This window comes from Montipora capricornis, chromosome 8 (genome assembly GCF_036669925.1).
Source record: "Montipora capricornis isolate CH-2021 chromosome 8, ASM3666992v2, whole genome shotgun sequence".
Taxonomy (NCBI): domain Eukaryota; kingdom Metazoa; phylum Cnidaria; class Anthozoa; order Scleractinia; family Acroporidae; genus Montipora; species Montipora capricornis.
The window spans coordinates 26,118,412-26,130,801 of NC_090890.1; the positions used below are offsets into that span (position 1 = coordinate 26,118,412).

Sequence of the window (12,390 nt, forward strand, 5' to 3'; positions counted from 1 at the left end):
ATGGCCTTCTTTTATTACTGACTAGAGCCATACCCTATTGACCCCTCTTTTCATTGATAATTCTTCATCAGTGTCACGGTTGATTGTATATTAAACAACCGTGCGGGGGCCCGTTGATAGCAAAGTGTCAAAAATCTCAACGAACTCAGATTGCCTTTTCCAACATTATCGAGGGTTTGAATTTACTTCTGGTTCAGTGTGAGACAATCACTTTCGCGACAAACTTCTCCGAAAACTTGACGCCGGCTTCTAATGTGAGCTGGTCACTCGAGTGTAACCACAGGCCATCCAGACTCGGAGGGTGGAAAATTATAAGGATTTGTATGGGAATCTCGATAACAAACTGAAAAAGATATTTACACGCAAAAGTTCTCAACGAAAAAGCTAGCCTGCAGTGCAGGCGTCTTGTCTGGCCGGTCGAGTTCGCTTGTTGGGGCGATCGAGTTCGAGTTCGCTTGTTGGGGAGATCGAGTTTGCATTACAATCTTGCGACCGCCATTTTATAGACCGCGCCCTGTTAGACGGTGGGGGATAACTTTCTTTCTCTCTCCAGTCTTCCACTGCATGAAAAATTCAAGATGGCGGGTGAACTTTTCACGATGTCAGCAATCGCTCGAAGAAATCTTGCCTGCTCTGCAGGCTACGAAAAAGCCGTACTTTATTGTCGCGGTGACTTTCTCGCTTTGCTGAGAAACAGCGAAAAATATTCAAATATTCAAAATCCTTCGAGGCTTGCGAGGCTCGCAACAACTGTTCACTTGCCGCCTCAATACGATGAGAGCAAATAAGTGAACGGTTTACCATCCGTGTCAAAATTCGTTGTAAGCGAGCCTCGAAGGATTTTGAATATAAACAAGGTAGATCCAAACTTTTGTTAATTTTCCGGCCCTTTCTGACCTTTGTGAACTTGGTATTAACAAAGCGTAGCGATGTCTTTATTTTTGCTTACTCGGTATTGTGAACTTAGTATTAACGATGCGTAAGGATGCCTTTATTTCCGTTTACCACTCTAAAACTAATGCAACTTGGTGTAGCGCAGACTTGAATTAAATATTGATGCTGGGTAATTCACGCTATACTGATCTCAGTAAATTAGCAGGAAAAAACTTTCTCTTATTATCTGAGATTCCTTTTCCCTGCCAGCACAGGTCTCTTTTTTTTTTGCCTTCGCTGGGCTGCAGAGTACTGGAAAATAGACCTCTGCCACGGGCCGAAACTCATTGTGGTGAGCATGCGCGACGGTTACTTAGCGACCGAATCCTCGCGTGATACCTTACATGTTGTACGGGCTCACTTAACAACAGTGGAATTTTCTGTAAAGGAATGTGCGAGACACAGCGGGCACAGGTCACAGTCAGCAAACATAACATGGGACATGCGTTTTGAACAGTCCCGTCCAAGGCCATGGACGGCAGTTGTATCAAAGAGAGTTTCTATCCTATTCCCGTACAGTCATCACCCCAACGAGCGTACGAAGCAAAGAGACCTCTGCTAGCAATGACAACAACTATCTCAATAAATTTACTTGCAATTATGCAGATGGCTTACACATGACAAATCTCAGAGATTGTTTTGTACCATTGCAAGGTGTTCTCAATTTGTTAAGAAAGGACTATGATACCTTCTTGTTGACTATTGAAACAAACACAGTTGCTATTATTATTGACAACATAGGAAGTATAAGATTTTTCATACCCATTCAAAAGATATCCATGGTAATGCAGTGGTTAATGGGGTAGCCATTCTGTTGCATTTTGACATTATTGAGGAAATGGTGCAATATTTGCAAACTTAATCTAATGTATGTTATATTTATGTCAATTTCGTCTAAACCCCGCACTTTAAATATATCAGTATAATCGGGTATTATATAGTTCATGAATATGTGAAAGTAAAAATAGGCAACACTTACTGAAATAAAATTACATACAAAGTTTACAATCATAAGAATTAACACTATTCACCTCAGTGAGAACTCTGGGGAGCCCTGATACAAAGTGTTTTCTCGTTGGTTTTCGTAAAGAACAATGAAAAGCGTCTCTGATTGGTACATTCATGTTAGCACGGGGAGTGAGCATGCGTCGTAAGGTTCAAATAGCCAAGTTTTGGCTATAACAACCCTACGGGGCATGTGTTCCTACATAGAGTTACCCAGAGCCTAGTGCCATACCCAGACATAAGATCCGAGGCTCTGGTGACGAGAACGCTATTCACCTCAGTGCCGATGGCTAGTGGTGCATATTTACCGAGCCGTGAATGTATACTAAAACAGTGAGATAATATAGCACAAAAAGATTATTTTAGCTCATTTATTCCTGCAATATTTTCGGGCGCAATTCCCGCACGACGTTTGCTTAGCAATCAGAGCTCTCCTTCAACGCTGCTATACTAATTAACAATTAGACCTGTAGCCCGCAAGAGCTAAGGGTTAATAGCTCATGAGGCGAAGCCAACTAGTCGGACAGAAAAGGCAATAATAAGGTTAGCAAATGCAAGTTGAAGAAATATTTATTTGGGAATAAAACGAAAGAAAGCGTCACGCTTTTTGCTACTCGAAGACTATTACTAATAGTCCTCTAGTAGCGTAGCCAATCATAATGCAGGATTTGCATTAGTCCACTAGTTGGGTGATAATAATCTTGAATAACATCGCGGTGATATCAAGGACCAACAAGAATGGCTAAAAAACTGAGTAAACCAAAGAGCCGATCAGACACTGGTAGTAGGTTTAGAACGGTAGTCAATACTCAATAACAAACTATATTATAATACTCAACAGAATGTCGCGGTTCTGATTGGTCAATGACGAATGCATAAATAGGTTGTAGAGTGCAATACGGAAGTTGCTATGGAAACACAGCGATGGAGCAATTTTATTGAGTTATGAACTTGCTCGTGAATTTTGTGTTTTATGGCCACTCGTGTTGCTTTGAAAGGTTTCAAATTGAGCGATTTGGCTCTGTGTTTTTGCATTGCAGAACATCATGAATACTCTTGTGGTAAAATTGTACCTCTGTGCCATATACTGTACTCCATTGTTTGTCGATGCTATGCCGGCGAAATCTGAGTGGATTGAATTGAGTTACCCGTTCAATAATGACACTATCTACTGGCCAACCGCGATGTCTTTCCGTCATAAGAAAACGTTTGCCAATTTTACTGAAGGTGGATATTACTATTCATCATATGACATCAGCGCTTCAGAACACGGAGGAACTCATATTGATTCACCTAGTCATTTTGCATTCAAGAAGTGGACCACGGACCAGATTCCTTTAGATACACTCATTGGACCAGCTGTCAAGATTGATGTGTCCTCGAAAGCGGCCCGGGTAGGTAATATTTCGCTTCACTTTTACTGCCACCAATCAATTTTCCAGCGACAGTTCGCGCATAGTTAAAATAGGAACCAATAAAGTGAATCGAAATTAGCCAACCACAACGCTTTATGTGATCCAGCCCGTTCCAAGGTAGCAAGACTCCCAAGTAGTTAATGCCACGCCCAATTTCTGTCCGTCTATACTCGACAGTTTCACTCGATATCCCACATGTAAATTTAACCTCAAGAGTAAAGGGAGACTGCAAGCAATCTCTTTAATTAATTATAAGTGTGTTTTTTTTCTTTATTCGTTCTTAAGAATTCTGATTACCAATTGATGCCAAGTGACTTGGAGGCCTGGGAAGAGACGCACGGAAGAATTCCGGATGATGTGATATTGTTAGTGTTTAATAATTGGGGAAAATACTGGCCAGACAAGAGAACTTACTTAGGAACTGACACAAAAAACACTTCCTTACTTCATTTTCCAGGTAGGCCACAAGAAAGCTCAATTAAATGAGAAAAAAATCGTTGCGTCAGGCAACCTCGTTCCCAGGGTCTCTCTTTTCTGTCTCCTTTGTCGTTGAGGAGGCGGAGATCCTGGGATCGAGGTTGTGCGCCAGAATATTCAAGACTCTCTGTCGAACGGCATGCTTTGCGCGCGTTTGTGTATGGTTTTACTCTGCTTGTGTGCGTGCTATGTGTACTCGGGAGAAAATAAGTGACAATAGCCCATTTCCGAGTTGCTGCATGCCTCAGTTTCAAAGCGAGTCCTGGTGCACAATCATTCAAATGGAAATTAGTTGCATATTCTTATGCAAATCAAACTCATTTCCCTTACAATAGTTGAGCACCAAGACTCGCTTCGAAACCGAGACAAACAGCAACTCGGAAATGGCCCATTCAGTGTCATTTCCTACAGAAGTTGGCTTGAAGAACAGAACTGTGTATTTCCAATAAATAAAGCAAAGCGCGGGGAACACTAACCAAAGATAATTGGGTTTCCTCACCCAACGAGGCCTGCGTCGCGACAGCGATTCAAATATAAAAGAGACATCGATAAAGTATATTTACGGTCTTCGATTCTTCGTTCTTGTAAAAAGGGATGGACGTTTGTTTCTTATAACAATATGAAAAAGAAATACATGTACTATTATTTGTTCGATACCACACAATTTGTGGCAAATCAGTTGTTCATAACTGAAGACTCTGCTGCAACCGTTGTAATCACGTCATGTACACGATTAGCTTGCTTATTTTTAACCGCCTTCCCAGGGTCCCTCTTCTCTGCCTCCATTGAAACATTCCAGAACAACCAAAAAAACTCGGAACTTTACCTACCACCCGGAACCCCCCCCCCCCCAGAAAACCTGGAACGCCCTCTCAACGACCATGGAGACAGAGAAGAGAGACCCTGGGAACGTGGTTGCCTTATTTTTGTTAATACTAGGAACGTTTGACCCCGACATAAGCTTTATAAGATACAAAATCATTTCAGCCGGAAGAACTTCCGAAATTTGTAAAAAGACATACGACGACGGTCAATGGAGGTTTCGTGGTCCACGAGGCTTGCTATGCATTCCGTTGGACAGAGAGTCTTTGAATTATTTTACAAACAAAGCTTTCAGTTTTTATTATATCTCAAAACTCCAATACATTTTTCGATTGGAGGAGAACGTGTCACGTGCCATGGACCAAAGCTCACTAACTTTCTAGGGAAACAACAACTTGAACTTTTGACTCGTTCGTGATCAACTCGTTATCAGGTTATGAGCCTAAAAAAACCACGGCAAATTTGTGTGCCAGCACGTGCCAAGAAAAAAAACAGTTACAGAGGAGGAAATTCAAACAGCTTCTTAGGGACTAGGCTTTTATAGATTGTGCTAGCATATAATTTGAAGAAACTATGTAACTATGTAAGGGTGATTCCCTTTTTGAAGTGGAGGGGGGGGAATAGTAGTTCGAGATGGTTTTGTAAGTACTGCAACTATGAATCGTGCTGTTGATACTCTTATTTCTGGTAACGTTAAGAAAAAAATATTGCCATTGTGGGTCGCTTCCATCTTGTGAGGTTATTTTCCAGATTCGACGCGATTTGAGCTATTTTTCAATTCCTCGGCTGTCAACGGTATTATAAATACCAAGGCTGCACACTCCATTCTGGAGAGCCCCTCCAAATTGAGTCAAACATCCCAGATAAAATGTTTCCACGGTTACACTTCCACATCAGAATCAATTAACAAAGACCAAACTTTCATTTCAACCCACCAACAACGCAATACCAGCCCTGTGGGGGACCTCAGGCCGTAGTTTTTTCACTCGATCGGAACCAAAAACCTTTCGGAAGATGATTGAGAGAGCAAAGTTGGACAATTGACCTTTGGCATTTAACAAACTGAGCCCTACCGAGATGCTAGACCGTGGTTTGTCAAAGACACAAATTTTTTGAATGCGTTTTTGAAGTTTGTCAGCACGAAAAAGGCGTGACTATGATTTGACGAACGAGACAATGCAGTCATATCGGGATCCAGGAGGATTTAAAAAAGGTTCCAATGGTCAACTGTCCACCATTGCTCTCCCAGCCATCTTCCGAAAGGTTTTGGTTCCGATCCAGTGGACAAACTACAGCCTGAGGTCGCTCGCAGGACTGCTATTGCGTTGTTGGTGGATTGAAATGAAAGTTTGATCTTTTTCAATTGACTCTGATATGAAATTGTAACCGTGATAACATGTTATCAAGAAATATTTGACTCAATTTGGTGAGCTCCCCAGAATGGAGTGTGCAGCCTTGGTAGTAATAATGCCGTTGACAACCGAGGAATTGAAAAAAGCTCAAATCCCGTCCGATATGGAAAATAACCACAATGGCAATGAGGTAAGGCTTTTCAATTGAGATTTTTTTCATACAAGTATCTTATTGAGTCTTTTATTGGGATTCCCATACAAATCTTTATATTCATGTCTCACACTGAGCTTGAAGTGCCTGTGCCTAAAATACACTGTAAACGTTGAGAGAGTTCTGCAAAGAGCAAAATTTGGACTAAAGCATTAAAGCTGTAAGGTTTCGCCTTATATACTTTATCCTATTTCGGTTTTAGTTAGGAGGTATAACAAAGCACTTAATGCCTGGCCCCACAGGAAAAAATGAGTTTTGCTTCCCCACGACCATCAAAGTTTCGGCAAGTGAGCTTTGCTTTACGGCTCGGTTTTGCCTCGGGGAACAATGAGGGTCTCGTGCAAACAAAAACTTCTCCCAGAGGGAAACATTAAGGGCCCGGTCGAAGGGAAACAAAACTCGCTGTTTCCTTGAGGTCAGTGACTAAGTGCTTATTAGCTTACTCGCCGGTTCTCTTGTGGTGTTACTCGGAAAAGCTTGTTTTGCGGATTCCTGCGGCGTGCAAAAGTCGAATTGAGAAGGAGGAGGGAGAACAGGGAGGGGATTGCCTTCCTCCCCTCTCCCCTTCCCTCCCCGTCAGCTCGCTTTTTTCTAACCACAGGAATCTTCGAAAAATCAACTTTAGAGTAATTTAAAACAACCATAGAGTATCGGCTATAGGCTTAAGCAGTTCTGTGACAGTAGTACTACAGTAACTTTGTTTGTGACAGCCCTGTGACAGAAACATGTAAAATGATTCCAGAGCAATCAAAAACGCCTAGGGGACCTGCTAACTAGTCACGACTCCCTAAGTCCGCAGTACGTCTTCCCCGCCAGCTTCTCTTACTGCGGCTGGCTTTCCAGTCTCTGTGATTCGCGCCTTTTTTGTACATGTGACCTGTTCCCTGCGCTTCGGGTAAGCGGTTCACACTGCATTTCAAGGCTTTTTATACTATTTTGAAACGAAAATTGCCGGCTCATTGTAGTAATTTTTTTTTGACCGTATTCCACATTCATGGTTTGCTTCAGCTGCGAAATAAACAGGGTATTATTGAACTGATCAAATATAATGGAAAAACATCTATATTTTCACCTTTATACATTTTACATTGCATGTGAAAGGTATACACCCCAACGCATCTCGGTGGTTGGTGAACAATCGCAAAATCAAGATGGTTGGACTAGACACCCCATCGATTGACTACGGACAGTCCACAATGTACGAAAGCCACCAAATTCTGTACGCGGAGAACATCCCCGGCCTAGAAAATGTTGCGCATATGGACAAGCTTCCTGTCAAAGGCTTTACAGTCTACGCGGCCCCAATGTTTATCAGTGACGGCAGTGGAGGACCTTGCAGGATATTTGCCCGTCTCGATGACAACGGATGTACTGTCAACGCGGGCGACAAGCTAAATGGTTTTGGCTTCTTTTGGGCAGGGACTGTCTTGATATATCTTAGCTTAGCTTTCTGTGATTTCTAGAATCCTTGGGCGCGGATTACTTAATTTTCTAAGCTGAGAATTGATCAGAGGGCTAAGATGTAAGTTTAACTAAGGTTAGGTTCATTGAAAAGAAGGAGAAATAAGCAGAATCCCGCACTGCAAAAGGCTTAATGCCGGTATCTAGACCAAAGTTATTTCTTTTGTCGATCACAGCAAGCCGTCTTACGGCGTGCAAGACTAAGTTAAATTGTTGGTACTTCAAGTTCCTTACAACTTAATTGCCACGAAATTTGTTCTTAAAGTGCTGTGTTTTTACATTAATAGAAGCAATGCTTCTGGATTTTGAGCTGGCAGCTTCAGAACTCTATATTTCAATTCTGGTCCGAGTTTCAGTGGAATTCTCAAGGGACACACTCCCATTCACACTGCCTTTGCTTTCAACGAGAATTAATCGACAATTTCAAATAGGATTCCATATCGTCGCAGCCTTTAAACCTACCGACGTCATGTCTTCGAAATGAGTTGCTTACTCTAGTTATCTGTCACTTTGCCCACTTCCTCACCTTATTCAAACAAATTGTCTTCACCCAAGCGACAAAAAACTGATCTTAATTGCTTTTTATGACAAAAAATAATTCACCCCGTTATCTTTACTCCTATGATGAAATTTTGCTTATCTTTTGGTGTTTGGTTATCGCTTGCATATATATATGAAACTGAAATAGCCTTGAAAGCTTAATTTAGAGAGTCCCCTTTTGTCTTCGCAGTGTCAAAATGCAAGAGATCCAATCTTTTTTCTCTGAAGTACGCATGTCTGAAAATGTTCAATAAAAATGACCTGTTCTCAGCTAATTTGCAAGGAAAATTGAATTGTTCATAAGATTTAGTAATTCCCGTGGAGCCAATGTAACTTGTTCTTCAGCTCAGTCATTATTTTTAGCTTAACTTTGGAAATTGTGTCGTCAAAGGTCGTGCCACAGGAAAATCTTCTTGTTCCCCACTTCCGCTAGGCTTTTTCATTGCAAACGGAAAATTACTTTGAAAGCATAGTTGTTTCACATTTTTTCCTCCATTACTATGTAAGGCCACGCGTTGCTACGGTGAAATGTCGGTCACCCTCTTTACCGTCGCAACCTCGTATTGATAGCCAATCAGATGGCGAGAATTCCCCCAGGTATGAAATTTGAAATATAACCTTCATTTTAGTGAAGATGTGGAGAAGAAAAAAGACAAAACTTTCATCTTGAAAAGGAAACACGAGGTTGACCCTATAACGTTACATATGATTAACTACGATAACGATAATGGAAATATGATCACTGGACTTTTACAATTTTAAAAAATAATTTAAGAAGTTCAACGCATTTCAAGGGATACAAAAATTAGCGTAGCTTTCATTTAAAGAGAATATTTAAATCTTGCTTTAAAAATATTAAAAGATCCTGCTTCTACCATCTGCTACGATAGTTAAATCCATTTTTTAACAATAAGAACAAAAAACTAGTTACTCTTTGCACTTTTCATTTGGAAAGCAATGATTGGCATAAGTGTGATGACTTTTACTTTATTAAAAAAATATTAGGACACCAGAGTGGAACTGCGAATTCGAGAACAGGACGCACTAAGGTCTTACACGACAGTGCGAAGAATGCGTCTTGATTTGAAGGGCCAAGCGTTGGACAACGCCTAGGACTTAATTTGCCGGTATCAACTTGTGTGCTCCACAATAAATCGAACGAGTTCAGAACGCTCATGTCTTTGCACTCGTGACAGACTTAATTATAAGTTCTAGTCGCATTGTATGCATCATAATTCATGCATCATTTTCTTACCTATCTAAGGCAAAACATGCATCAACTGATGCAACAGAGGATCTACGCGCACCCATATTGTGCTGAAACGCATCTTTAGCATACTGAATGAGTGTCACGTGAAATTGATCTTGTAACGTTTTAGCTGCTGCAATTAAACCATATCCACCCCCCGATAACCACCACTACACGAGTGTCGTTTAGAGCTTTCAGGTTGTCATCTTTCGCTTGTACAGCTGACAAATAAATGAAGATAGGCCATCATCTTTGGTATCTTTTAGCAGGGGACAGCAATATGGCAACGAGATGGGATTTCACATTGATCAAGGGTTTGCCTTGTGGATCATTTATGATCCCAACCTATCGTGTCTGTAATCCCTTATCAGTGACGGGTTCCTCTAAGTTTCACAGTCATGAAAACCAGTATGAAAAGTTCTTCACAAAATCGTAAAAAAGAAATGACATTTTCAAGGCACGCTTTGTTCCGGGTGAATATACAATAGACCACTTTCGTAATATTAAAATTCAGCTTGATAGTGAGGCTTTAAGGACACAAACAAATAAAAGAAATGAATAAACATGTTCATTCAGTTTTCTTTGTTTGTGTCCTCTAGGCCTCGCTGCCAAGCTGAATTTTAATATATCGAAAGTGTTCTATCGGTTGTTCATTTATGATCTCAGCGTCGAAGTGACCGGTAAGTAATTAACTAATGCAAGAGTTTTCAAAATCTGAATGAAAGTCATTCTGCCAGCTACTATGATGTCTTAGTAATTAGGACAACAACTTCCTTCCTAGTTTTTCAGTTCTCTAATTTTTATTTTATCTTCAATGAAAATTAGGTACGGAACTGCCTTCCATTGGCTAGCACCGTCCACTTCATAGCTGTTCGAATTTGATGGTCCGGGTACGTCAGCACCCGATATCATCAAATGCATCAAACGACAGCTGTTAGGAACCAGTCAGATTAGAGCATTGACAAAAATGATTGTTTACGTCACATACATGTAACAGTTTTTGCATATCATTTTCCGTCTCCAAAACAATCAGTAGCGGTTGTAGGTCACGAAAGGCTAACTGGCCTGCTTTTATAATAAGAAACGAAGTACAGTAACTGATATCACATATTTTAAGCAAAAACTGCCATATTATATATTCAGGACTAAAGGGCTATTTTTGAAGAAAACGTTCTTCGTTATTCCCTTCGTTTCATAGCCTGCAAAGCAGGCGTATTTTTGTTTTGGTAAGAACTATCGGCCGACATCTAACAGAGGCCTGAGGCCAGTTAAAAAAATTGCACTCAGTGAGAGGAGGACAGTATGAGATGGTAGTGGGGGAAGGGGAAGGGGAGAGAAATACACCTGCACGCACTAACTGTTCGTTTGGAAAAACCGTTCAAATTTTGGACGGGGGTTCTGATTGGTGCGGTGATCACCTCCTGTCCATCAATACCCTCTACGTCCCTTCCCCTGCCCCTCGTCTCAATTCTCTACCGGCTGTGTGCTTTCAAAATGACGGTCTATTACGAACTTTAGACATTGAACTAGCGTCCGCCTGTCAAAAGACGCCTGCTCTGCAGGCTATTTGTTTCAATTCCACAAAAGGGCAAAGGCTTGCACCGTATATTTTGCATCAAATTGACAATATTGGTTTCGGGGGAGGGGGAAAAGGACCAATAGATCTTGTAAGTGCATGTCAAATGATGCTTAAGCTACAATTTCCCCAAGAGTTTTGTCCAAGATTGTATAATGCATGTTTTCATGAATATAGTCATTGTTTTTCCTTGGTTTGCACGTTGTTCGTTGTTAACCGTTGAAATGACTACATTTTCTTCTGTTAATCGAGCCAACTGTCTTAAATCATCGTTTTGGGTCCATTCTCTTGTGAAATTGCAAACCACGAAGGTAACTCCAGCAAACATTGAGAAAGTTATGGTCTTTATAATGTAAATTGTGTTACACGTATTCACTGTAACGCAAGTATGTCATTGCGTGACCAACTTGAAAACGTTTTCTGTTTCCCAAGGAGACAACACATACGATAAACAGTTGGTATTTGGTACGCTCCTTAATTTCTTAAATACAATCATATCAATACGGCCCGTCATAAATGCATATGCATTTAAACTTCGTATGATGACTCCTTGTTGCCGAAGACTTGGCTTTCTTAGACCTCCTCCAGCGTGAGGTTTAATTTCCCTCCAATGCTTTGTCTTTTAATTCTATAAACAGACGATTTCAAAACGATGCACATTTCAATGATCTCTCCCGTTAAAAATTTTCTCATTGCGTGCTGAGAAGGTAATATTTGCCGTTTTTCTGGCGCTATAACGCCAATAAAAACCATATTGGTCACTTGTTACTTACCGATTCGCACTGTCCCTCAGTGTTAAGTCACAAAAACGTTGGCTTTCATTACACATATGATACCACAATTTGAAAAGACAATATCACAAATTAAGCAGCATATAATGGCGTAAAATTTGGTACAAAGGGTTATTTGAGGCAATGAATCTGTTGTGACTTTTTCTCATTTTCGTATTTTTACAATCTTGGATCATTTGTCTGTGTAATAAGGATTAAATTCTTCCCACTTTCCCCCTCTCCCATTCCAATGTTGGTTTTAAAACGGGCAAAGGCTTGCACAGTATATTTTGCATCAAATTGACAACATTGGTTTGGGGGGAGGGGGGGAAGGACCAATAGATCTTGTAAGTGCATGTCAAATGATGCTTAAGCTTCAATTTTCCCAAGAGTTTTGTCCAAGATTGTAGCTCTAAAAATAACTGGTTCCCAATTTATCACTACGACTCAGCAGCGGTATTTTTGTTAACGAGGAAATATAACATCATGTTCGGAAAGGTCGCGCGCGGATCAAGGACACCATACTGTTACGTGTATGACGCGTCACGCGTCACATCGCGTCACATGTTTCGAATATTT

General features: G+C 40.8%; 1 protein-coding gene across 1 annotated transcript in view; it reads left to right on the plus strand.

The window, feature by feature from the left end:
• The window catches only part of LOC138014340 (isatin hydrolase-like), a 10,751-nt gene extending 2,260 nt beyond the window's left edge, over positions 1–8,491 (plus strand). The window contains exons 2-4 of the mRNA XM_068861400.1: positions 2,979–3,332; positions 3,639–3,810; positions 7,317–8,491. Coding sequence (XP_068717501.1) covers positions 2,985–3,332; positions 3,639–3,810; positions 7,317–7,678 — 882 coding nt within the window. The 5' untranslated portion in view covers positions 2,979–2,984 and the 3' untranslated portion in view covers positions 7,679–8,491. The remainder of the gene's footprint in view (positions 1–2,978; positions 3,333–3,638; positions 3,811–7,316) is intronic.
• The last annotated feature ends 3,899 nt before the right edge of the window (positions 8,492–12,390 follow it).